Below are 27,190 nucleotides of genomic sequence, written 5' to 3'. Positions count from 1 at the left end.
CAAAGCTCCCGAGAGCACTGGTGAACATAAACTTGGAAATGAGAGACAAAGTTCAGGAAGCGAAGAAAATCAGAAATAAAGTTAACATTTGAGTAGTTAACATTGTCTTTACTCATCCCAGCAGGGATTTTCCTAGTGAGCTGTGCTAGGAGGTGAAATCTCATAGCGGTGTTTATTAACCTTGCCCATGCACACCCCAAATGCACATTTCCTGCAGTACCTGCTGCACATTGGCCTGCAGGAGATCCCCCAGGCGCTCCACCAGCTCGGTGAACGTCGGCCTCTCCGTGGGCACCCCGTGCCAGCAGTCCAGCATGGTCTGGTAGCTGCAGGAGAACACAGGGGTTAGGAATGGGAGAGGATGAGAGCTTTGCTTACAAACTCATTCATTCCACTGCTGCTTGGCTGGGTGGGTCTTAGGATTGAGAGGGGTTCAGATCTCCCCATGCTGAAATTCGGGTTTAGTTTCCATGTGGGATGCTTTTTGCTTCCATATTCCTGAGCCTGCAGGATTTTGGTTTTCACCTAACAGAGTCTGGCTGCTGGGCCCTGCTGATGCTGCTGAACTAACTCCTGGTTATGGCTACTGGGTTTCTGTCACAGAACCTGAAGTCTGAGCTCCATGAACTACATGAGTAGTGTAGTACACGAGTAGCTGCATGTACACATGAGTAGCTCCATGAACTACAGCTGACATGGGGTACCTGATCATCTTCTTGTTGGCAAAGGTCAAGCTGACTTGGGCTGTCCTTAGCATTAGTCTGTGCTGTCAGACATCCAAAAAATGCTCAATCACAGCTTTACTGAACATAAAATACCCAGCTGTGCTCTCCTCTCCCTCCCCACAATCCCTTTTGTGAGGTGTACAGCTCCCAGCAGCTCCCAGCAGCTCCCAGCAGCTCCCAGCAGCTCTTACACTTCAGGAGTGGAATATTCTGGAGATCTCATCCGGGTCCCCTCCTTGAGGCGCCGGCAGAAATCCTCATCTATCTGCACCCCAGGGTATGGAGAGGCACCTGGGGGGAGAAAGGACAGGGCTTCAGGGTGGCACAGTCTGTGTCCCAGCCCAGGGCATCTCTGCTGAGCAGGTAATGTCACCCAGAGCCTGGCAGTAACACGAGCTCAAGTGAAGGAGGAGTTGCAGTCACTCACAATCTGCATTTTTTGTTTGGAAACCTCACAGATTCACTCTGTCCCTTCAGAGATTTCAATCACACTGTCTCCTCTGCTTTTGTGATACCACTCCTCACTTTTGTGATACCAAGGTAAAATATGGCAGAGGAGAAATAAACTTGATCAGTTTAAGACTAAAGTATCTCTTGGTCAGTGGCTGAAAAGTTCCAGCTCATTCAATGGATTCCTTGGTGCTTTCCAAGCTGTTACCCTGGCAGTATCCTGCCCTGAGAGGATTCACACACAGAGTGAGCAATTCCTGCTCATCCTCCATGGCCTCAGAGGCCCTGTGGGCACCTGGCCCCTGCCAAGGACCACGAGAACCTTGGTTCAATCCCATGAGTGGAGTTGCTCCTCTCCTGGCTCACCAGCTACTGGAGATGCATTATCCTCCAGGGAAGGCTCCCTTGACAGTGACCTTCCACCCTTCCAGCCTTGTTTTCTTTCCTGACTCTGTTTACCTTGAGTGCCACTCAAGTGCTGGCTGAACCCTGGCAGGACAGCTCGTGGCAACTGGAATTGTTTTGTGGAGGTTGAAAGCTGTGAAGGAGCTTTGTGTTAACTCCCACAAAAGTTTGGGAGAGTGCTCTGGCATCTGAGTAATCCAGAGCTCACAGGTAAAATTCAGAAGTCTAAGCTGAGATTTAAAATGCTACTGAACCTGCAGTGGATAAAATGAAAAGATTTGTAACTTCCCTCTCTTCCTCCCCCCTAAGCCAATGCTTCCTGTGCAGCACACCCCTTGCTTGGACATTTTGGCATCCCAGAGGCTGGATGATGAATTTGGAAACAATTTCATCAAGTCTTAACATGGGAGATTGAATGGAATCTGTTTCCAGCCCTGGAGGAATCTGTGTATGATTTACTGGCTATAACATTCCTGCATATTTCCTGCAAACACCATCATGTGCTGTGCACTTGGGGGCACAACGAGAGCAGCAGAAATCTTTGGGATAAAGCAGTGAAGAAGGGGCCAAAATGTGACTGCTCCAGAATTGTTCTCCTCTGTGAGCCTGACTGCACTGGGGAGCTGAGAGCCCAGCACTGCCTGAGGAGGAATCTCAGCTCAAATGGGCCCCCAGGACATCCAGGAATCCTTATCTACAGCACTTCTGAATTCCCTGGATGTGCAAGTACCAGGGCACAGGACTGACAGTGTTTCCTGGAGTTATGTAAGCTGCAAAGAGGCAGCACCACCATTTCTGCTTTATACCCAGATTTTCCTTCCCAGTCTTGCCTTTGGTCTGTCATGCTCAGAATAACTTGGGAATTATCTGCTCATCTCATGGATGGAGAATCCCACTTGGTCTCACAATGTGAGCTCTCTCTCTTTGGTTTCATCACAGATCAGATCAACTGCAAGATGTTGGTGAGAGCAAATACAGGGAAGGCAAAGGATAACAGCGATAGGACAGGGAGTACTGGGACAAACTGAAAGGAGGGACAGTTAGCTTAAATGTTAGGATGAAATATTTTATGAGGGGTGGTGATGCCCAGGGGGGTTGTGGATGCCCCAACCCTGGCAGTGTTCCAAACCAGGCTGGATAAAGCTTTGAGCAGCCTGGTTTAGCAGGAGGTGTCCTGTCCATGGTAGGAGGTGTTGGGAATAGATCATCTTAAAGATCCTTTCCAACCCCTGAACATTCCATGAGCCTATGATTAATTTTTGACTGCAGGATCTTTTAGTAATTTATATTTTGGCCAGTGCTGGCCTCCTACCAGCTGGAGGCAGCTCAGATCATAAAAGCAAGGAACTCTCCCTTTCCCACTTCCACTCAGCACTGTCTTTATCTGGACTATGGGATCAGTCTGATAACTTGGATTTGGAATGCTGAGACAGCTTGGGAGAAATGTAGGCTGGAACATATGGTGTAAGGCCTACACATGATGTTTTCCTTAGGGGAAATCTCCTTCAAAATGCTCAAAGATGTGGCATGCATTGGATATGGGAGCCCTCTTTTGATCTTGGTTTTATTTTAGTGGGATAATGAGATGCTGATGTTACTACCAGGCACTGCTTGTTTACATAATTATCTCTGATTGCTTTTGGAACAGTGCACATTGAAATTCCAGGAGACACTGACATTCTGTACCATTAGTGATTTCAGGATGTGTTAAACACTGCTGGCACCACCTGACACGAGGTGTGCTGACCCCATTGGAATAATTTAAAGCTCATTGCAAACTCAGCCCCAGATGGAAATTAATATTCCCTCAAGTCCAGATTTCCCTGTGTATCACCAAAGCAGATGCAGCCTTTCTGCAGGCAGCCTATTGTCCTTCACAACTCAAACTACACTCTGCATTTTCCCAATCAGTATTTTTCCCTTTTTTAGAGGGTGCTCAGCCTGTGGGACCCAGTGAGAGCAGCAGCTGTAAATGGGAGCCAAAACACACCCTGTGGCAACGACAAATAACTTCCATCTCATGGCTCTCAATGATCTGTAAAACTTTTATATGACAGAATTCAATCAGTGACACAAATCCTTAATTAAATATTTATCATTTGAGCTGCAGATGTGAGCAGTGCCAAACCACAGGCATGCCTGGATGAGCTGGATGAAAAACCCTCTCAGAGAAAATGACTGGTTTTGAGCCTGTGCCACCAAGTGCAAAAGCAGTTTGTGATCTACGTCACAGGCAGGGCAGGGGCTGCTGCACGGGTGGCAGCCCCTGGAGCCAAATGGGAGCTGCCAAATTCAGAAGGGGACAGTGCCAAGAAAGGGGCTAAAAGAACCCAGATAACAAGTTTTTTTTAAAAATAGATTAAAATAGAGGTGAATTTCACGGACTGGATTTTAATTTGTATTAGTGTTCGGTATTAAAGGCCATCTGTTAAAATCTGTCAGGACCTTTGGGAGTGATACAAAGTTTGTTCCTGCAGTGCCCCTTGGATTCATCAGCATTCCATCCCTTTGGTTCCCAGGGGAGAGCCTGTCCCTGAGTGTCTCTGGATGCTGATGCTAAAGCATCTTCCTGAATAATCTGATAAAACCAGGGCACTCCTGGTGCTTCTGGAGCTTTGCCTTTCTCTGCTGCTTCTCCGCCTGCAGTAGGTGATGCTGTTACAGAGCCATGGAGGGCTCACCCCAAAATAACAACACCCAAAAACCAGGGCTGAGCCCCAGGGAAAGCAGCAGCTGCCACTTGTTTCAACCACTCAAGTGTGAACTTTCTGCTGGGTGTGCAGATGTGGAGCAGGGAAAGTCCAAATCAAAGACTTGGACTGAGAGCAGGTTATGATTTTGCAGCCAGCCCTAAGTAAAGATTAGGATAGAAACAGCTCCAGACTTTGCATTTTCACTTGGCATCTTGAGCCCAATCATTAATTTCAACTGATCCATGAACCAAAGATAGAAGCAGATTAGAGTTTGCTTTAAAATCCAGCAGCTTAAGTTGACAATGCTTCTTGTTTTCTTTTGTCTGCAAATGCTGATTAAAAAGCCAGAGCTGACATTCCTAAATTCCCTCAGGGAAACAAATGTTGCCCCTCTGCAAGGAGAATCTGAGAGCAGCACAGTCCAAGTGTCTGTAGGGCTGCTTGTGTTGGTCTCACAGCTTTATCTGCTGGACAGAAACCAGAGCTCAGAGAGGCTGAGATTTCTCACAGCATCCTGGGATGACATCTCAACTACATAAAGAACATCATTATTATTCTTTTAGAAATGTTGTGGCTTGCAAATGCTGCAGCCACAAGAGCCCACATTCTACCCTTGGTCTGCTGCCAAAAGGGTTTAGACTGAGCCCAGCACTGCTCCTGCACCAACCAACAGCTGCTGCTGCCAGGAGATTTTTCCTACCTAGAAAATCTTAGATTTTGTGGGGTGGATGGTCAAGCTGGGATAAAATACCACGTGGGTTCATGCTGCATGGGCTGAGCCACTGTGCCCACAGCAGGGTGACCCTGCAGCTGAGGGGTTCCCTGAAGCATGTGGGGTTTGATGAGAAATGTCTTCATTGTTCTCCAAGAAACCTCCCACTCCTCCCAGCAGCAGAGGATTGCATTTTATCTCTGGGCTCTGTTGCTTTCAGTGGGTACAAATGTTAGGTCCAGGAGTCTGGATTTTTGATCCCTCTCCCCAGTGTTTTCATGTCCTTTGTCAGGTGGAGTTCTCATTGAAATTGGCTTTATTTTACACCTGGTTTGCACTGTGCACTCATCCCAATGAGACAGAAGCACTGCCCCATATGATCACCTTTTGTTAAAAGCTTTTCTTCGCTAAGCAGCCATTAATTAGGGGGAAAAAAAAGGGTTTGAAACCATTCTTACCTAGAGAAAATATTTCCCACAGCAGCACTCCAAAAGACCACACATCGCTCTGCGTGGTGTAAATTTTGTCAAAAATAGCTTCTGGAGCCATCCACTTGAGGGGAAGCCGTGCCTAAAAGCCAGAGACACAAGAAGTTACCAGATCTGCTGTTATTGATCTGCCCAAGCCCAGCTTGAGGGGAACCACTGAAGCTTCTTGCACTCACATCTCCCTTCCGTACGTAGTCGGGGTCTTTGTAGATGTCCCTGGCGAGGCCGAAGTCGCAGATCTTGACCACGTTGTTCTCGGACAGGAGGATGTTCCTGGCTGCCAGGTCCCGATGGATGCACTGCCAGGGAGGGACACAGGGTCACAGGGGGCTGGGCAGGAGCTCCTGCTCCGGCTGGAGGCAGGAGAGATTGTTTGGGAAGGGGAAAGAAATGAACTGTGCTGGGAGCAGCTCAGAATGAGTGGGAATCTGCTCCAAATACACTGGGATGTGCAAAAGGGGGAATAACTCAGGGAACAAACCAACACTAGAGTCAGTTTTCTGATTGTTCTGTCTGAAATAACTTTGCAGTTACAACAAGGAAGGGAGCTCTATTTTCTCATTATTTGGGAAATTCTGGACAGGCCAAAAACCAGCTGCAGCTACATTGGCCAGTGCAGGTGCAGGAGGGTGTGAGGTGGGATAACCCTGCTCATGGTTTCTGGGGGATGCCCTGGTGTGGGAAATGGGTTTGTAAAGAATTCTCAAAACCTCTCAAAAAGCTCACACAGTGTTGCAGACATCTTTTTTGAAAAATCGTTTCCTTAGGATTTTTTGTCCTGAGAAGCTGAGAGGCCTCAGGAACAAAATGCAAACATTGATTATCTGCTGCTGTGGAATGCAACAGGTGCATCTGGGATTGGTCTCATGTGGTTGTTTCTAATTAATGGCAATCACAGTCAGCAGGCTCGGATACAGAGCCTGAGCCACAAGCCTTTGTTATCATTCTTTGTGATTCTATTCTTAGCTAACCTTCTGGTGAAATCCTTTCTTCTATTCTTTTAGTATAGTTTTAATGTAATATATATCATAAAATAATAAATCAGCCTTCTGAAAGATGGAGTCAGATCCTCATCCCTTCCCTCAACCGGAGACCCCTGTGAGCACGGTCACAACACAGTCTTGTACATCTGTATGCAAACCCTGAGATAAGGTGTGCTAACTTAGGAAAGCCATAGAATAGAGATAACATTGAGACAGAGATTGAACTAGAAACAAGTTTCAACAAGTTTCAAAAGATGGTCTTGCAAAAAGATCAGATATTTTAGAGAATTAGAACTGTGAAAGATGCATTGTAGCAGGACCACATGGGGTAAAATTGAGGTGATTGGTGTTAGGAGTAATAGCAGCATTGTGTGGCAAAAGCTAATAGGCTGAAAAACATTTCTAAGGTATTGTAACCAGGAAATAGGGTGGCTTCTGATGGAATGGCATTGAGTTTTACATCTCTTGTGTCTCACTATTCTTTGAGACTGATAATGGAATAAAACCTTTTAAAGTGCCTCTCAGTTGCCCCATCTCTGTAAAAGCTGGGAAAACCAACACCCTGGTGGCTGTGTGTGAGTGAGGCTCAGTTGTGTGCACACTTTGGCCTGTGGATTACACTGAATTTACCTGAAAAGCTCTTCCAGAGGGACAAACTGTTTCCTGTTTATCCAAGCAGTGCTGACTTTGCTGACAGTCCCCAACACCTCTGACAAACCAAAGGAATAACTGGATACTCCCTCCTCATTTTTCAGTAGTGGTGTTGTTCCCCACACTAAAAGGAGCATTCTCTACAAGCTTTTCTGTGTTTATTTATGAGGCAGTTCCACAAATTGTCTCACAGTTTCTGAGAACTTCACTCCTTCTATCTAAACCCTCCTGCTGCAGATGCCAATCCCTGCAGCCAAGAACATGATGAATGTTCTTCCACAGCCCCTTCAGTGCTAATTACTGCTTAACCACCAGAGCTAACGTGATCTCCAGCACTCTAACAGAAGAGCAAAAATCAGATTTCTCAGAGTCAAGAGTGTGTTTGGGTTCCTTCACATCAGATACTCTGCAAGAAGACTTTAATGAGCTCACTTTTCGGGAGGCCAGGAACTCCATGCCTTTTGCCACCTGGAAGCTGTAGCAAATCAGATCCTCCAGAGTCAAGGGCCTCTTGTACAGATCCTCAGCATCTAGGAGAGATCAGAAACGTGGCAAAAACGTGGCACAAACGTGGCAGAGATGTGGCACAGCTCCAGAGCTGGGTGCCACTGGTGCCACTTGAGGGCTGATGGTCCCAGCCCCACACACTGTGCTGGGATCTCTGCAGGGTTACAGCTCTGGGAGAGCAACCACTGACCCAGAGACAGATCAGAGATTAACAAAGTTCCCTCATCCATTAGTCACTCATTTAGCTATGGGGAAACAACACCTCAGGCTGGAGTGAGGGAAACTTTATAGACAAGAGCCCAGGGACAGAGTGACCCCACAAGTCTGGTAAAACATTCCTGTTTCTCCTCTCACACCACAGAAGCAGCTTTTGTACACAATGCAGAGCTCTCTTTTTGTGAGAGACTTGGAGTGGGAAACAGGCAAGAGGGAGAATTTGGGATTTCAGGAACAAGCCAAGCCATGTAAGGGCTTGTAAAGTGTGGGACAGTGTGTGTGGCACTAGCCAAGTGACAGAAGTCTTTCCAATAAAAGATTTGGGATGAGGTAGGGTTCTTTTACCTTCTTCATCATCTTCTGAGTCACTGTAACTCTTATCTTCAATGAATCCTGAGCTGGCAGAGCTGCCTGTGCTGGCCACGCTCTCGAGGCGCCTCTTGATCAGTTCAGTCAAGTCACTGTTGGACTCATCCAGACTCTTCTCTGCTTGGTCAGAGTTTTCCTGGGACTAGAAATGGCATAAACCCAATTTTTAACTCTATGATGCAATGCTTGAGCATTCAAAATATGTGACAGAATGGCATAAGGAGAAAGGGTCCTCTGAAGATGAGCATGTTTGAACATTATATTTCCTGAAGTGGGAATAAATAGGAAACCAGGCTTTATTAGTTCTAACTAAAAATTATAAAGCCTGGTTTCCTACTTATTCCTACTTATCATTCCCCTTTCACTGATAGCAATATTCCACACCAGAGTTAGCTGAAAGCTGGCTGGGTGAGACTGAGAGGTGAGCAGAAAGAGGCTGTAAATTCTCTTGCTGTCTCAGGATGCTAAAAATCCCCTCAGGGTGGGTGCATGATGGGCACTGTGCTGGAGAGTGAGGCACAGCCAGCCTTCAACTCATGGCAACAATGGTGAGAAAGAAATTCTTAGGGAGTGCACCAGGAAAAGCTCCTTCACTCACACAAAGTCCCTCACGTACTTTGCTGCCTGCACACAATAGCTTTAACAATAATAATAATAATTATAATACTGCAGTCATCTGGGAAAACAGCCCTGGTGGGGCTGCAGTTCCACACTGATATTCACAAGGAGTCAGTGCCATCCCTCCCAGCCCTGATTTCTGCCCTGCTCCCATCCCAGCCCAGTCTGGGCTGGCACAGATGTTCTGTGCATGCAGAGCTGTCTGGGAACCAAACCCTTGGCTGGTTTTGATGTAGAATATCCATGATCCAGGCTGTGTTATAGCACAGACTTCAGGGCTGGCACAGGAAGGGACAGAGGATGGAATGAGCAGATGGGGGAAGGATGAACTGCTTTCACCTGGGGCCTAGAAACAAAAGTACCCCAAACAGATTTGTGTTTTGGGTGGGTTCACTTTCTCCTAGTTCACTTAATGCCAGTTTTTCACTGCTATTTTGTTGCCCCCCTTGTGCTGGGAAGGATCTCCCAAGTTCTCTCTTTCAAGGGCTCAGGAGTGTTTGGGTACTTGCAACTCATTCTTTAGGAGATGCTAGGAGAGGACAGCAGTGAGATCCTGCAGGGAAAATACCTCCCTCTTCTTGCTTGTACAAATTGAAATGTGGAGAGAAATAAAGTGCCCACAGAAATACCCAATTGCCTTGTGCCAGTGCAGAGCAAATCCAGCTTTGTCAGTGGTTGTTGATTCCCTGCCTTGTGACAGAAAAAGTCTCATTTTCTTACCTTGTATGCAATGAAATCTCCTCTTTTCCCTCTGAGATAGTTGGACAGATTTCCATATTTGCAATATTCCACTATGACCATTAAAGGACCTAAAAAAGTGAAAGTCAAATGAGTTTTGAAGCACTGCAAAGCACATAATTCTAATTTATCCTACCAAATCCTCTTCAAAATAAATGGCATTTCTATTATACAGATGAGGAAATGAGGAAACACAGGAGGGACACATCCAGTAGGGATGTGGAGAGAAGGGAACACATTCTTAGTTTTCCCCACTGGATGGTAACAGTTGGTATTTATTCCTAATTTATAAACAAGGAAAATTCAGGATGATCAACACAATCCCAGAGGCTGTTAAGGTTGGTTTGCTCTGCACATAGAGCAGTTTTCATTTTCTCTGCTGGCTTCACAATTGTTTGTTTTGGGTGGAGCTGATGCCACCAGAGGAAATCAAAGTATGCAGGGCCATAGACAAAGCCTGGAAAAACAGAAAAAGTTTCTGAGAAAAGTGAAGTTTCTGAAAGCCTGAAAGCCTTTTTCTGAAAACCTGGAAAGTGCTCTCACTTTTTTCTTATTCCTCTACAAACCACTGTAGAGTCAGTGCTGCTTTTACACAATTATGCAGGTTTTAAAGAGCTGCTTAAAATGCTCTTATATTGCAGTGTGAGATGTTAGGGAAGGGAAAAGCTGCCTTCTGGACCTTTATATCATCAAATGTAAGACAGGGTGAATCCATGGGACTGGGATGTGGATAAACATGGAATATTATCAACCCCAAACACTGAGACTTTCATCTCCCGAACCTTTTTCTCTGGAGAAGGTCCCTGGTTCAGACTGAGGGGTTTGCACTTCAAAGGGGAAGTGCTGAGAGCTGCCCTTGGCCTTGGGGAAGGAGCTCAGCACGGTTCCTGCTGGAATTCCTGCATCCTCAGGGCAGGGGCAGGGCAGGGCTGCAGTCACTCCAGGTCCAGCACTGCCAGGGAGGGCACCAGGAGGGAGCAGTGACCCCAGGACAGTGTGGGACAGGCAGAGGAGCCTTTGGGAGATGCTGAATTCCTGCTGATGCCTTGGGAAGGCTGCCCTAGAACAGAGGCTGGACATAGCTAGAGAATAAAACAGGGATTTATTTGGAGGCCTCAATGGAAGCACCTTGGGCAGCACAAGAGCCCAGACAGGGCTGCACCCAAGATGAACCAAAATGGTCCCAAAATCCTTGACCGCTCATGGGGTCTCTCACTTTGATCAGTTTTGCTCCATTTGCATATTGGAGCTCATTGTCTAATTACAGCTCCAGCCCATGAAGTCCCATCCTTGTTTTTCTCTCTCAGCCCATGCTGTTTGTGCTCTTGGGGCTGAGACTTGGATCATTTGTCCTTGGTGCCCAGCTGGAGCAGGAATTGTTTTGCCTCCCTGCTCTGTGTTCACCATCCCCTAACATGAAGCCCAGACCCACACCCTAAAGCAGCACAGAATCTGAAAAATAGAAAAGCTAAACCTGAGGTATCACTGCAGGCAGAACCGAGCCTGTGGTGTTCGCTGTGGATTCCTGCAGGTTCTGCACTCACCCAGCCCTGGGGCACCTTGAGCGCACACCTTGGGGCTCTCCAGGCCCCCCAGCCCCTCTGCTGCAGCTGAAACAAGCCTGAAAACCTTCACTGCCTGCAAAAACACCAAATCCCCAAATCCCAGTGGTTCCAGTGCTGACCCCAGAGCTCTGCTCAGTGCTGGCATCTGGCCCTGCTCAAGAGATTTGGCTCTGAAGAACCCAAAATCCAATGTCCCTCATGGATGCCCTGAGGAAATGCAGATTCCAGAACAGCTTTAAAGCTCTGCATAGTGATTTATTCATGGCTTTGAAACGCTTCCTAGACATGGCCTCCCCATATTTTGTTCCCTCATTGTAAAGCACACACTGCATTAGTTCTGACTGCTGAACATCAGACACCCCGGCAAAGTGTTAAATTCTGTTATTTGATACCTTGTTAAAATAATGTATGTGCATACTTAATAGCAGCCTCCATCAGGAATACACGGTTACATAAAGCCTAACAGGGGAGGGAGAGCGCTGGAATTTCACAGGAGCTGGGATCTGTGTCTGCCTCTGGAGCTGCAGGCTGTTTTTCTTTAGTCTGCACTTGCAGTGCTCAGAGGAGAACAAAGCAGAGCCTGCCTGAGGCTGCTCCCTGCCCTGTGGGTCCTGCTGCACCCTCTGCCCCACCCTCTGCCCCCAAAGGTTTGCCCAGACAGCTGGCAGGGAGGAGGGAGGGTCACCTCCCACCCAGGACGGGGCAGGATAGAGAATGGGAAATGGAGGAACTCCTGGAGAAAAAGTTTCTCAGAAATGGGACAGTCAGAGCCTCTGATCAATCCTGAGCTGTGTCTTGAACAAGCAGAACTCTGGGGCTGCTTTGGGTAAGAACAACTGAGCCCTGGTCCTGCTGCTGGTTTGAGGCTCTGCTTGGGGCCCTCCTGGGGGTCCTGAGCCCCCTCAGGGAGTTGTGAGTCCAGGATAGTCCCCAGCATGGCCATGTCCCAGCCCCTCTGCTCTCCGGCCCCAGCAGAGGCTCCTGGCTGCTGCATCTGACCCTGAATCCCTCAGCTGGAGCCCCTTCTCCCACACAAGCTTTGGGCTCTGCAGTGAATTCCTGGAGCAGCAGACCCCAGCAGTGTCCATGGCTGCTGGCTGCTCTTTCCTGAGGAACTGGAACCACCTTGATGGAGGAAAGATTTCTTCCCTGGCACCCTCCCAAATCTCCCTCACTGAAATTTTCCTTTTCCCTCAATGACTGAATGACCACTGTTGGAAACTGGTGAATTTGGGGTCTCAGATGATGAGAGATCTGTGCACATCTCTCCTGATTTCCCCCCTTCATTTCTTTCACTCTGGGGTTTCCCTTGCCCTTGGATCACCTAAACCTGATTTTTGGGGGAGGTTTTGCAGATTTTGGGGGTCAGCAGTGAGAAGCCATCCTCAGGAGCTGCTCCCCTGAGGCTGAAGCCCAGGAAGAGGCAGGGCTGCTTTGTGTGGCACTGTGGGAAGGGATGTTTTAGGGACAAAAGGTCTGACATTTATGGGACTTTATGATACAGCTCAGTCCTGCTCAGCCCCGTGCAAGTCCCGGCTCCTGGTGCACCCAGGGCTGTCCCAGGCTTTGTACACAGAGCAGAAACTGCTGTGTTTGCCTGGAGAGGGTGAAATGCTGGCAAAGAGAGCACCCAGGGCTGTGCCAGGCTTTGGCTGTGTTTGCCTGGAGAGGAGGCTCAGGGAGCCAAGGGCTCAGCCTGGTGCATCCTCCTGACAAGGCCGGGAAGGAGAGGGAGAAGCAGCCTGGAAATGCCCACGGGGAGGACTTGGGCACCTCAATGCAATGCAGTGTTCTCCTCCCCTCAGTGCCTCCAGAGAGAACAGAGGTGACACCACAGTGGGAGAGGCTCAGGAGCCCTGGGCTGGATGAGGCCCCATCCTGCAGGAGCAGCAGAGCTCTGCTGTGAGCAGAGAGCTGGGAATGGCTGCACTGGCACTGACTGCACCACAGGCACTTCCAAACACCCCAAAGTGTCGGAAAATGTTTTCTTTTTTGCTCCTGATTTCCTGAGGACTCCTCACCTCCAGCTTTGGTGCAGGCTCCCAGCAGGTTGACCACATTCAGGTGATGTCCTATATGAATGAGGATCTTCAGCTCAGACATTAGAGCCTTGCATTCATTAGTAGTTGCACATTCTGCTTAAGATAAACAGGAAAAAAATCATCTTTACACAACAGGATATTTTCAACAGGACACAGCAAGATCCTGTTTATCCTTTGAAACAAAACCCACCCAGGTTCCTTGCAGTATCTTGGCCTTTCAGACTACACAGATAATAATTCATCCATTTCATTGTCTGCTGACCTTTATGAAGTGGGATAACACTTTATCTTTTGGTGGCTCTTCCTTTCTCCACTGTGGGTTATGGAGGGTTATGGTTCCTTCCCCCAGAGCTGATCCCACAGAGCCTTTGCCAGGCTCACATTTGCAAGCTTAGCAAAGCCAACCCTGCAAGCCCCCCCAGCACACAGAGGGTGTCCCTTCCTCTCTGTGGGCTGTGCACTTCAGCAGGACTCAGCTACAGCACCTCAGAACGCTCCACTGCAGGGCAGGAGGAATCCAGATCTGGGAGCTGTGTCCCAGAATGTCCAGGGAACACACAGCATGACTGAAGCTCAGGCCTGCAAGATCTTTTTGACCCAAGAAATTAATTTTGTAAGATCTGTGTGTGAGCCATGAACCTGACCGGGCCCTGGCTGGCCACTGACATTGTTTTGAAGCCGGCACCCTCAGACCAGAAGTTTGTTCAGGTGCTGCTTTATCTTCCCAGCCTTGTCTCCAAAACCTCCATGATGTATTCTAACAGGAGAGGCTTTGGCCTGTTTCCTTTGCCTTTGCATCATGTAAGATTTAAATCTGAAGAAACAGTTACATAACAAATCATTTGGTGTGACAGGTGTAACCTCTTTATCTGTCTGTAGAATTCCCCATCACCTTCCTCCAAACTGTGCCATAAAAATGGAGCTATTCCAAGATTCCTTCAGCCAGCAGTGTTTGCTGGGTCCATGGGTGGTATCACTCCTGATTTCCCCTGGCATGTGCTGGAACTCACAGCCAGCTCAGAAGTGTTTCAGATAATTCTGCACATTGAATTTTAGCTTCAATTCAGAACAGAGCTGAGCATCCTGCATGGAGATGGCAGAAATGCAGGCATCCCCAGAGCCTTTAAAATTCCCTGGATGGATGAACTGACACTAGAGAATCTGCTTTATTCATGAAAGTGATGAATTATGGGCATGTTAGCTGGGGAGGGGCACACCAGAGCAGGAGGGAGCTGCCTCCACGGAGGAGGGAGGTGTAAAACGATGGAGAATCTGCCAAATATTGCTGAATGTGTGCTGGCAGGGCAGAGCTGACATGAGGATCAGCTGGGAAGCACAGCATGGAAGGCAATGAAACCCCAGAGCTGTCCAGGGCAGTATGTTTTGATGGAGATGGGAACATGTCTGGATCAGGGACTTCTAGGGGATGTCAGGGATCTGGAAATGGGCATGGAACTGAAGATACAACAGCAGGAGAGAAGGTGATCGGAAGGAGGAAAATAGAGAGAGGAGACCAGACCTGAAGGAGCTCCAGAGAGGTGACAAATAGGTGTTTTTGTGATTTCAGAGGGATGGGAGTAGCAGAGCACCAGGGGAGGCAGCTGGCAGCAGAAGCCAAGTCCCGTGGCAGCAGTGACTGGCTGGTGGCATGGCAGGGGTTAATGGTGGCATGCAGCAGGATGGAGCCTGAAGGCCATGGCAGCATGGGCTGAGCCTTTGGAGTGCCCCTGAGGAGCAGCCCCAAGCCCTGTGGCTGATCCTCCCTGGGTGCAAGAACAGGCTCCAGGTTCCCTCCTTCCCTCAACCCAACAGCAAAGCTGCCCTTCATTTCAATAATTGCAAGCAAGATGTCTCTAATTCACTCCCCTGGCACTGATTTTTTTTCCAGCCCCTTGAACTGTTCTACATCTGGCTGGGCTGGGATGGAAGGCTCAGCTCCAATTTCTGGCTATCTGGTGTAATTACACTCTGTAATCTGTTTCCCTCCTCACCCCACAGAGCTGGAAGCTGCTCTCTCTTCTCCCTTGAGGGATGCAAGCCTCAGTCAGCACGGAGCTGCTGTCATTCTCCCCTTCATCCATCCCCCCAGGATGGCTGATCCCACATGGAAACCCATCCCTGCAGGGCACAGCCAGCTGGGCACTGTGCCCTGGCTGCCCCCAGCTCCCTGAGCAGGATCTCAGAGGGATTTTTGTACCTTTCAGCATTTTTACGGCAACTGTTTTGCAGGTTGAAGATTTATCAATGCCAAAAGCAGACGCCTCCACCACCTTCCCAAAAGCACCATGACCCAGAGTTTTACCTAGAGAAGCAAGAGTTGAGAGTGAGCCCAGCTGCACCAGGCAGGAGGGGACATGCAACCTCAGCTGTGCAGAGAACCAGGCACAGGGCACAGACACAGGCACAGCAGCCTCCATCACATCCTGCAGCATATGGATACACAAGGGGGGTTATCCATATGGCCTGGATGCAATCCAGCACGGGACAGAGCAGAGGAGGGAATCACTGCACTCACTGAGGGCAGGGCTGGCACTGCACGGATTGAGGGGACAAACATCACCTGGGGCTGGCCTGGAGACCAGGGAAGGCAGGGTTTGGGTTAATGTGGCACCCTGGTCTCTCATGGATCATGGAGAGAGCCAGCAAGGCACTCAGGGAGCCACAGCCCCTGAACCCTTCGGTTATTGACATTGATTTGAGGGAAAAGCTGCACTAAATGGGATTTAGGATTATTTTCTTTCTTCTTTATGTTTATTTTCCCTTTCATTTGGATCTTCCTGCCTGTGTTACCTGGTGTGCTCTGAGGGCTCTGTCCAGGGTTTGGCTATTTGGTTCTGCCAGTTTCTGTGTCCCACCATCATCTCAAATTTTGGGATTTTTTCTGTCCTCTCCTCCTTCCATGTTTTCCAGCTGCAGCACCAGGAGCACACAAATACAGATATTTTCCCTGCACTCCTCAGTGCACACAGCTGTCACAGTTTCACTGTACAAACACAGCCAGCTTTTTGCATTTTCTCACTCCATCAGCCAGTGAACTGAGCTGTTCAGTGAAATGTGGCTCATTTTTCCATGAGAGCTTTTTACAGCTCAAAGCTGAGCTCTGATGGTTGATAAGGAAGTGATTATTTGATGAATTGATAGCTTTCTTCTAAAGAAAACTCACTTTCCTTCTTCCTCTAGGGGAATGACATCACACTTTTGGCAGGGACAGTACCTGGAGGTACTGTCAAGAGTTTGGCTTCCCTTTTCCAAGGAAAAGAAGTGGCAGCTATTTGGACAGAGGCTCCAAATCCCTCATTTCACCCTCCATCAGGCTGACCCTGCACTCTGTGATCCCAGATCCAAGGGTGGCCCTGTGACAGGTTCCTGCTGGGTTATCCAACAGCTCCAGTGCCCCTGGGAATGATGTGGGATCATCCTTCCACAGCTCCAGTGCCCTGGGAAGTGTTTGGGATCATCCTTAACAGCTCCAGTGCCCCTGGGATGAATCTGGGATCATCCTTTAACAGCTCCAGTGCCCTGGGAAGTGTTTGGGATCATCCTTCCACAGCTCCAGTGCCCCTGGGGTGGATCTGGGATGATCCTTAACAGCTCCAGTGCCCCATGGATGGATCTGGGATGATCCTTAACAGCTCCAGTGCCCCTGGGAAGCATTTGGGATCATCCTTAACAGCTCCAGTGCCCCTGGGATGGATCTGGGATGATCCTTCCACAGCTCCAGTGCCCCATGGATGGATCTGGGATGATCCTTAACAGCTCCAGTGCCCCTGGGAATCATGTGGCATCATTCTTTAACAGCTCCAATGTCCCTGGGATGGATCTGGGATCATCTTCCAACAGCTCCAGTGCCCCATGGATGGATCTGGGATGATCCTTAACAGCTCCAGTGCCCCTGGGGTGGATCTGGGATGATCCTTAACAGCTCCAGTGCCCCATGGATGGATCTGGGATGATCCTTAACAGCTCCAGTGCCCCATGGATGGATCTGGGATGATCCTTAACAGCTCCAGTGTCCCTGGGAAGGATCTGGGATCATCCTTAACAGCTGCAGTGCCCCTGGGATGGATCTGGGATGATCCTGCCCCCCGTGTGCCCCCGCACTCACCCAGGCGCAGCCTGTCCCTGGGGAACTCCCATTTGCTGCTGTCGTAGGGCAGGCGCTCACACTGCTCGTCCAGGGGCATCTCCTCGGGGTCCATGATAATTGACAGGTATCCTGTTTTAATGTCTGTGGCATCGGGCTAAAAACAGGGCGGGGAGAGATTATTCAGGGGATTCACTGCAGTTCCGAAGGGAGGGAGCTGTCTGGCAGCCCGGGGACTTCCCTGCCTTGCAGGCACGTTAATTCCGAGCCAGGAATGCATCACTGCAGCTTCCTGCTTCTGTTCTGCAGCTGAGACACAAATGTTTGTGTGGGGCTGCCACTGTGCCTCTTGGGAGGAGGCGCTGATTGATGCTGGGAAACACAAAATCTACCTGGATCAGCCAAAGGAAATCGCTGATTTTCCATGGGAACTGCAGGAGCTGCACTTCCTCCTGCATATTTTGGCACTGTCACCGTGTTTTGCTCTGCAGTGCTGATTCTCCACTTCATGGCTGCAATTTATTGCAATTTAAAATTGCTGGAAATTGCTATTTCTGGTGCTGCTAAAGTGAAAAATTGTGGTTGGGTGGGTTCTGTGAGCAGACTTGAACAGGAATGAAATTTAAAAGGAAATTCAGTGTTATCCACTGCTCTGCTACGCTGAGGTCAAGGATGAAAACGTGAATTTAATCCCTGTGTTTTCAAGAAGAGGGAAAATTTTACTCAAATATTGGAGATCAGCACTGGGACTGCAATTTGGTGAGAGCAGAGCAGGGAGCTGTGCTTGCCTTTTTTTTGCTGCTTGTTTCAGGAAAGCAGACCTCAATTCCTTGAAACTTTACTGCAAGTTTACTTTTTGAGTCACAAAAGGAAGGTGAAAAAAAAAGCAAGGAGATCAAATCAGCTGTGTGCTTTGAGCTCATTTCTAGAGCAGACAGCCTGGGATCTTTCTTTAATATCTTGTAGAGTCAAGTGCTGAAATCAAGCCCTCATTTTAGAGGATTTAGGGTATTTTTTTGTTATTCTCACAAGCCAGTTTGACTCATAAAGAGGGAGGAGCCTGAATTTATGATTCCACAGAAGTGGCTGGAAGCCTCACAAGTGCAAGGGTTCTCTGGAGAAGTCAACACAAACCATGGAATGAATTGTACAGGGACATTTTACCCGGTGTTTCCACCATCTGCCCCAAAGATTTGTCCCTAACTCTGGAGTCCCCATGAGCTAGGACAGGTGCCAGCCTCTCACCTTTCTCAGTTTGCGGATGAAGAGGGTCAGCAGCAGCCAGAAGAGCGTGGCAGCCAGCCCTGTGCACACCAGGATGATCACCTCAATGTTGGATTTCTCCTCAGAACCTGCAGGTGAACGCACAGCCAGCTCAGAAAAGTGTCCAGACTCGCTGAGGGAGCCCCGTGGGCCTCTGCATGCCCCAGGCCAGGCTCACCCTGGATTTTGATGAAGGCTGATGTGCTGTCCTGGCCCAGCTCGTTGGAGGCCCGGCACTCGTAGAGCCCCTCGTCGTCCTTCTTCACTCTCTCAATCACCAGCGTGTTGTTTTCTATGGAAATTCCTGTTTCAAGGCATTCTGGTTAGTGCTGGCACAATAACCTGCCTGCCAAAAATGCTTTTAGGGGACAGAGCTGAAGGTCAGCTCCCATCCATGCAGGCTCTGGTGTGAGGACACATTTTAATCCTGGCAACCTTTCTCTGACTTTTTTTTCCTCTTCAACATCTGGATAAATTATTTGGTGTCATTTAAACAACACCAAATGTGGCTGCTGATTTAGAGTGGGTAGAGCCTGGAAACTAATCCAGAAGTTAGAAGAGGGATGCAGGATTGGTGGCTGATAGCAGGAAAATACACTTGGAAAAATAGGAATTCAGTGGAATTCCTGAAGGCTGTGGGAAGGGATGGGACTTCTAACATGGGGAGGATGGAACTCAAGTTAGAACTTCTTGGAAAAACAATGGTATGAAGCAATCCTGGATTCACAGGCAGCCAGGTGCTGTGGGAATAGAGAGGTTGCCTAGAAATGACCTATGAGAGACTTCTCTATGTTTAATTTTCCCAATTTCATTTTTCCTGGTTGGTGGTACTGCACTGACAGTTCTCCTGTTTCACTGAGGGATGACTGGGGGAGAAATAGGGAAGCAGGTCATGCTTGCAATCCAAAAGGGAAGGACATTTTGAATTTCTGGGTGTTCTGCCTGTGCATCCCATTGTTGTTAACAAGAATACTGCACACAACTTGCCATGCACTGTGCTGAAATATTTACCCTGAGGTGTTTTTTCCAAATATTTTATTTATGTTTCCATTGGTTGGATGAGTTACATGCTTGTCCCTCTAGAATTATTTATAAAATTTCAGTAGCTATAAAGAGTTTCTCTCAGAACATTCTGATCTGAATTATGGATGATCCTAGATTTCCTACCTAGTCCAAGTTGCAAAATTAAAGTCACGGGACCAGCTGCTGACATGGGATTCTCCATGATTTATGGGAGGGCTCAGGCCATACTCAGCTCTGCACTGGGGCAGCCTCATCTCCAGTGCAGCTTTGAGCACCAGAATATAAAACAGCCTTGAAGCCATTGGAGAGCATCCACAGGAGGCCACGAGGATGGGGAAGGCTGTGGAGGGGTCTCATGAGGAGGGGCTGAGGGCCCTTGGTTTGTTCAGCTGGGGAGGCTGAGGGGAGACCTCAGTGCACTCTTCAACATCTTCCTGAGGGACAGCTCCAATCTCTGCTCCCTGTGACAGGGACAGCACCCAGGGCATGGCCAGAGCTGGGCCAGGGCAGGGTTAGGCTGGAGATAGGGAAAGGCTCTGTCCCCAGAGGGTGCTGGCACTGCCCAGGGAATGGGCACAGCCCCGAGGCTGCCAGAGCTCCAGGAGGGTTTGGATAATGCTCCCAGGGATGCCCAGGGTGGGGTTGCTGGGGGTCTGGGCAGGGCCAGGACTGGCCTGGATGATCCTGTGGGTCCCTTCCAGCTCAGCACACCCCATGACTCTATGGCACAGAGCTGGGAAGGCACCTGGGCTCAGGGGAGGGGCTGCAGGCTCAGGTGAGGCTCCCTGCCCATGGTGGCTCTGTCCCACAGAGCTGGCAGCACATTCCCATCACTGTGCTGAGGGACATAAAGGACATTTCATATGCCATGGGATGCCCTGAACCCCTCTGCCAGGTGATTTTGCTGCAGTTTGTCATGGCCAGGACAGCTGAGAGCTCAGCCTGTGTTGCCAGACCCAGGTGCACCCTGGGGCTCAGTTTTGTGCCCAAACTCTGGTCCCACACAAGCAGCCTGAGCAGCACTCCTGATTTCCCAGTGCTATCCCAATGTGTACTGGGCTGGAGCTTCCTCCCAGCTCAGAGTCCAAGCTGGAGAGCCCTGCAGTGCCCTGGCACCCTTGGATCTGTGTGTGTGTGCCTGAGTCATGGGCTCAGTCGTAGGTGCTGTGTTGTGGTGACCCTGCCAGCCCATTATCCCACAGCCCAAACAGCTCTGGGCAGCAGGCCCTCACCTGATGCTGCTGAGATGGGGTAGCCATTCTTCCTCCAGGTGACCTGGGGCTCTGGGGTCCCACTGACCTTGCACTCCAGCAGGATCTTGCCGCTGATGTTGACCTCCAGGTCCGTGAGGTTCTGGATCACGACCGGCGCCGCCTTCGCTGCAGCCACAAAGGGAAAGAGCCCCAGTCAGGTCTGGGGGCCCCTTCCCTCACCTCCCTCCTTGCACAGCCTCTCTGGGCTGCATGTGGTGAAGGTTTGATTGATCAATTGATCAAAAATCCCCCCAAAGGGTCTGGGAGGAGTGGGTGAGTTTGTTTGGTTTATTTTCACACTTGGGTTTGGCTGTAGCTCCAACTCCTCATCCTCCGAAGAAAACAAAGGACAGGGAGTGGGTGGTGCACATGCAGAGTGAAGGCATAAAAGGAGAAAAGGGGGAAAAGAGGAAACAGTTCTAAAGGTTTTTTATCCTCCATCAGGAGTGCAGTTTTCTCCTTACTACAAACCATGGTAACACCCACTTTATGTTCATTTATAAAAGGTGCAGGACAGCAATGAATAAAACCACAAACACAGCATAAAATATACCCCAGACCTGCAGTGAGGACAGAAGATGGGGGGCATTAGAACATATAAAATGTTTGAATAAGGGAAGGAAAGCTGTTTGGAGGGACATTTCCATGTGTGCTCTGCACAAGAGTTGTCTGACACGTGCCAGACAGATGACAGACCCCAGTCATCCTCACAGGAACGTGATCCTCATTCCAGCTCTCCATGCATGTATTCACAGTCTAGCTGTGTTTTTCCCATAGCTGTGCTGTGTAGGTGTGTGTGTAGGTGGAATCTGACTGACTGAATAAAAATATCTGCCAGGGGAGAGGAAAGGGAAGTGCCTGAATGCAGAGAGCAGAGCAAGGCCAGTGCCTCAGAGCAGGTGATGCTCACAGGTGGCTCTGGTGCTGTGGGGACCAGCCAGACCATTATCACTGCCCAATACCTGAGTGAGACTCCTTCCCTTTCCCTGTGCCTCAGGAAAAGGGAGATGTCTGTGTGTGAAATAAATCACCTGCCAGTCTGGAACCAGAGGATCTGTGTGTGGAGGGAAGGGGCTGGGAGGCTGCACAGGGAGTGTGCCATTCCCTCCAAGGCTGAGGGCAGCACTGGGCTGTGCTGAGGGACCCTGCAGTGCCTCCTGAGCCACAGGAGCCAGCCTGAAAATCCCTGGCCAGTTCAGCACTCTGACTCCTGCTCCCTGACTTGCTGCTGCATGTCTCAGTTCTGCTCCAGTTCTGTGCTTTTGTTTTCTTCACCATTGGAAGGTGGTTAATAAATCTATCCATTCCCCCTGCCAGCAGCCCTTTGTCTTCTGAGGAGGCTTAGAGATGATAACCCACCTTCTTCACTCTGAAGCAGAAGAAACTTCACTAATTTTCAGTGACTTCCTATGGGCAGAAGTGTCCTGCCCTTTGTATTCCCACAAGATCTCAGTGAAATGAAAGAGCTGGGGGCTTGGGTGTAAGTAAGAAAATAATTGTTATAACAAAGTGCATCCCTCTCACCCAGAATAAATGGCACATGTCACTTGATTTTACACTTGCCCAGGGACATTTGGGATCTGCTGGGTGCAAATCTATGGAGGTATCTCATCCTGGCAGCTGAGAGTGGGTACCAAAGTCATACAGACCTGGGGTGAGCATCCCAAGCTACAGTTGTGCTGTCAGTAAATGGTGGGTGATGCTTTTAGTCCTCAGCCAGCTCTAAATCTGCACCCAGTATGGAGCTGGGAAGAGAAATGCTGCTGAAATCACCTTGATGTGATCTCAAATATTTTATCCAAAGCCAGCAGTGGCTGGGTGAGTGTTCTCCATGCCAGGCTGTCAATCCACACAGAGTAAATGACAGAAGCAAAGCAGAGCAGGACACAGGGTGTGAGTTAGGACACATGCCAGTGTCACTGTGCCCTGGCACATACCTCTGACCAGGAGCTGGCTGTGCTGCTCCAGCGTGTCCGTGCTGTTCTGCTCGTTCTGGGCTCGGCACTTGTAGAGGCCACTCTGCTCCCTCGTGACATTGGGAATCAGCAGGGTCAAAGAGATGGAATATTTGTCCATTTTCCTGACCACAGAGTGGCTGGGAGCTGCCTCTGAGGAGGGGTAGTACCAGGCCAGGTGGGTGTAGATGTACTTGGAGGCCCGGCAGGTCAGCTGGACGTCATTGCCCACGATGGCTGTGACTTGGGAGGGTGTTTGCAACCCAGAGGGCACATCTAGGAGGAAGGGAAAACATGTTTGGAATGAAATCCCAGCTCAGATGATCTTTGGCTGCCTGGCTGTTACTTGAGGGGTCAAATTCTTAGCAGCAATGGAAGAAACCAGGTTTAATGAGGATAGAATTCACAGAATCACAGAATGACCAGGTTGGAAGAGACTTTCAAGACCACCGAGTCCAACCCAGCCCCAACACCTCACCCAGTGCCACATCCAGGCTTTGTTAAACACACCCAGGGATGGGGACTGCACCACCTCCCTGGGCAGCCATTCCAGAACTTTATCACCTTTCTGTAAAAAACTTCTTCCTAACATCCAACCTGTATTTCCTTGGTGCAGTCCTTGAGACTGTCAGTTCTTGGAGACAGAGCCCAGCCCCAGCTGAGCACAGGCACCTTTCAGGAGCTGTGCAGAGCGATGAGGACACCCCTGAGCCTCCTTTTCTCCAGGATAAACAACCCCAGCTCCCTCAGTCATGGAAATGTGAAAACAGGCCCTGGAGCTGGGAATTAGGGAAGTGAAAGTTCCTCTCACTGCCCAGTGCTAACCTGTGCTAGTCCAGCCCTCAGCATTCTAAAGTAATGAATTGAAAGCTTATAAATAGAAGGAGTTAATGGACTGAGAGAGTTTAATCAGGAGTTGCTTTTATCCGAGTAGATGAATGTGTTTGTGAGCTCTTCCCTCTCCACAATCAGGGCTGGAAAGTATTAATTGCAGAGGAATAAAGGAACCATTCCCATCCCTCAGGAGCAACACCTTCTTCCCCACTGAACAGACTCCTCAGCTCTCTCTTATTCCAACTGTGCCAATATTTATTTCCATCAATGTGAATGCTGGATATTTACTTGATCACTGATGGATTAACTGATCTAATGATGTCTAAATCCTTGAGGCCTTATATTTAGCAGAGAAGTACTCTGAGTCATGACTCTGACCATGAAACAGTGAGCTGTTTCTTGGTACATTTTTAGTAACTTTTCACTCCAGAAAAAAAATAAATTAAAGAAAAACAATTTTTCCTGAAGTGGCAAGCTGAATCCATTTGAAAACAAGAAAAACTGCAGTAGCTGCCAGAGACCTGCAAGTACATTGGGGCTGGAAGATACTTTATTGCCTTTAGGTTTTATGAATTTTAGGGCTCTGTCCATCTGAATGAAAGCTCATGGATTCCCACAGTGATCTGGAATTATTCTGCTGTCTGTTAGGTCAGGATTTCAAGCAACTGAGAGTTGTGAGGAACCTCTTATCAGTGTTAGCAGGGATTGGACCCTTGGCAGGGCTCACTCTGGGCCACTTTCTGAACAGGACCAGGTTTGCCCTAAATCTGAGAAATGATTCAGTGCCAGGCTGTTGGTAAGATGCTTCCTCAAGCCAGGATGAGCTGGTGGGACTCTGAGAGGGCCAGGAGTTAAAGCAGAACAAGTGTGCACTGCATCTGCCATCTGCACATTCCACCTGGAACCTGCCCAGGGGCTCCCAGTGCAGAAAGTTCTGCAGGAGCTGCAGCTGAGCAGAAACAGTGAGGCTGCTGAAATAACCAATCTGCCTTATAATAAAGCACACATTCTATAAAATACAGAGCCCTGGAGGAGCTTTCAGAGGTGATTAAAAAGTCTCTCTTCTTCCCAAGTCATCTGGAGTAGAACCCATGAGCTTTTGCTTCATGGTTTTTAAAGACTGGCACCAGAAATATTTCACAAAAGATCCAAAAAGAGAAGAGACCCCCTCAGGCCACAGCTGTGGAAATTGTTATTTTTCTCTCATTTCCTTGTGCTGGAGTTGCAGTTTGCTCTCTCTGCAGGGTGTTGTTGGGCTCAGTTGCTCTCTCTTGGTGCCAGCTGTGTGCTCGGGCTGCCTTGTGTGACACTGCTCACTCCTGATGTCCTGGGCTTCCAACATGTCCAAATCCTGCTTATCCACATGGGGGAATGTCTGAGGCCACCCAGGCCTCCCCAAAAGGGCAAACTGAGAGCCAGTGAGACACGAGCAGCATTTCACATCTCCTGAATCTCTCCAGCCAAAACATGAACAAGTGCAGCATCCCTTGGGATAAGCCTGCCTGGGGCATGGCACAGCTTGGGCTGCAGATTTTGGTGCAAATTCCCAATAAATGGGATGTGTCCATTCCCAAGCCCTGAGTTTTGAAGGATGCTCCATAGTTTTGCTTTGTTGCTGGACTTGAAAGTTTCCAGGGTTTTTTTTTTTTTTTTTCTACCAACTTAACATTCTGGGAGCAGAGGCCCGGCTTGTTTTTCTTATCATTCCTTCTCCTGACATTTTTTATTTAGCATTTTGAATATTTTTAGCTGGAACCTGTGCTATTCTCTCCCATCTTGTTTGCCTTTCAAGCAGCTCTTTCGGCTCCAATAGAATATTCATTAATTTTCATTGCAGTGGAAGGAAAAAGAGAGGAAAAAAGAAGTTGCTCTGCTCTATCTTTTCATGCTCTCCTCTCTCTTTTCTCCTCCTACCTGGATTATCAGGGGAGTGAGTGCAGCTTGGAGAGCACATTTCAAGTCAGTTCATCTCTCAGACAGCTTTGCTTACATAATCCTGAACCTGAGCAGTGATTAACTTCCTTTCTCTGAACAGATACTGTGTTTTAGAAGGCTCCTAATAAGTTGGCTGAAAGAATGCACCACGGGGCCTTTTCCCTTTTATCAGCAGTCACCAAACATTTGTCTCTGGTGTTGGGTTACAGCATAGTAGCTGCGAATTTCCCTCTCCACCGTGTGGGATTCCATGGCAAAAGAGGGAAAGGAGACATTGGGGGGAGGTAAAAAGGCAGCATAAATCAAAGGCAAGGCTGGCTCCATTTGTATTTACAAGGAATTAATTGTTTTTAATTTCCTGTGCTTTGCACAATAATCTGTGTAATTCAAAACTTCTGCTCTTACCCAAATTCCAGCCTGGGCCTGGCAGGGGGGGTACACCAGGAATGGGGAGCCCCTCTATGTGGAGCAGTGGTGCTTGTCAGAAATCCTGTCAACACCTGGGAATGAGCAGTTTGGAGTGGCACAAACTCCTAGAACAGCCCGGCTCATCCATTGTTCTGCTATCTGAGAGCAGATTTTTATCTCCTGCTGGAAATGCAATATTTTCTTTCGGGCAGAAATCTTTAACTCCATTTTTCTCAGTTGTTTTGGCAATCAGATAAACCCTTGAAAAAAGGGCTATGGTTATTATTTGTTATTCTTATCATAATTCATTTATATTCCCAGAACATTCTGAGTTTTCAGATGGGTGGGATCCCAGTTTGCTGAACGCGGTGCAGTCAGACAAAGGCTGGAATTTGATTTACTCTGGACCTGCAGCTCTGTGGAGCTGCCCTTTCCAAGGTGCAGAGCAGAGATTAGACATTAAATGACATTAAATGACATTAAGTGACACTTGTCCATGGCAGAGAATCCCTGCAGGAGACACCAGGGCAGCTTTTCCCTGCACTGGGGAGTTTGCAGCCTGCTGGGAATGTCCTTTGGAGCTGGACAATGACATCTCTGAGCATCTGGTGGCTCACCCAAGGCTTAAATGGGAACTCTGCAGTCAGAGCAGGGGTGGGAAAGGCAGGCAGGGGTCAAATCTTGATTGGATTGACACAAAACAAAAATCCTGGAGTAGGAGTTGGGCCAGGACACGATGGATAAATGCCTTCAGGAGAGACTGCAGAGGGACAGGGACAGCCAGGACATCTGCAGGAGGGGCTGCCACTGCATCATGAGATTTCTCATCACTCTGGACCCCTTATAAGGTTTGGATTCTGAGTGATCTCCAAACCCTGCTGACCCCTCATGAAATGAACTCTGCTGGCAGAGAAATGATTTAAAAATAGAGCCCAGTGCTAATTCTGGTGTCCGTGGGAGTTTTTGTGGGGGTTCTGCAGTGGAAGAACAAAATGGTTGCTGACAATTATTCCACAGGGATAAATTAATTTTTCTGAAATGAAGGTTGTGGTGGTGAAAACATCAGACTGAAGTGAGCACATCCCCAGAGAGCAGCCTGGACAACACCTGAGGAAGTGTGGAACACTCTGCCATGTCCTGGGAAAACATCTCAGCCCTGCCCCAGTGGAACAGGGATTTCAGGGAGTTCAGTCTCTGTGCCATCCTCAGATTTATCACCAGGGACAAGTGAGTTAATTCCAGTTCAGCCAGAAGGTCTGAAAGCAGCTCAAGG

The 27,190-nt window shown here is 48.7% G+C and overlaps 1 protein-coding gene across 3 annotated transcripts in view; it reads right to left on the bottom strand.

Annotated features, from left to right (window-relative positions):
- The window catches only part of LOC102066332 (vascular endothelial growth factor receptor kdr-like), a 132,674-nt gene that overhangs the window by 18,167 nt on the left and 87,317 nt on the right, over positions 1 to 27,190 (bottom strand). Inside the window, exons 13-26 of one of the 3 annotated variants that reach the window (XM_074551742.1) lie at positions 22,723 to 23,016; positions 20,765 to 20,911; positions 18,688 to 18,813; positions 18,492 to 18,598; positions 17,268 to 17,403; positions 15,360 to 15,464; positions 13,142 to 13,258; positions 9,538 to 9,626; positions 8,176 to 8,341; positions 7,540 to 7,637; positions 5,650 to 5,772; positions 5,444 to 5,555; positions 917 to 1,016; positions 221 to 326 (exon numbers count right to left, since the gene is read on the bottom strand). In XM_074551742.1, the coding sequence (XP_074407843.1) occupies positions 221 to 326; positions 917 to 1,016; positions 5,444 to 5,555; positions 5,650 to 5,772; positions 7,540 to 7,637; positions 8,176 to 8,341; positions 9,538 to 9,626; positions 13,142 to 13,258; positions 15,360 to 15,464; positions 17,268 to 17,403; positions 18,492 to 18,598; positions 18,688 to 18,813; positions 20,765 to 20,911; positions 22,723 to 23,016 (1,826 nt within the window). The remainder of the gene's footprint in view (positions 1 to 220; positions 327 to 916; positions 1,017 to 5,443; positions 5,556 to 5,649; positions 5,773 to 7,539; positions 7,638 to 8,175; positions 8,342 to 9,537; positions 9,627 to 13,141; positions 13,259 to 15,359; positions 15,465 to 17,267; positions 17,404 to 18,491; positions 18,599 to 18,687; positions 18,814 to 20,764; positions 20,912 to 22,722; positions 23,017 to 27,190) is intronic. The other 2 variants (XM_074551743.1, XM_074551744.1) reach the window with 2 other exon arrangements.

The sequence above is a fragment of the Zonotrichia albicollis genome, chromosome 14, assembly GCF_047830755.1.
Source record: "Zonotrichia albicollis isolate bZonAlb1 chromosome 14, bZonAlb1.hap1, whole genome shotgun sequence".
Lineage (NCBI taxonomy): Eukaryota > Metazoa > Chordata > Aves > Passeriformes > Passerellidae > Zonotrichia > Zonotrichia albicollis.
The sequence above is the reverse complement of the archived record's forward strand: the minus strand, read 5'-3'. Positions and strand labels throughout refer to the sequence as shown.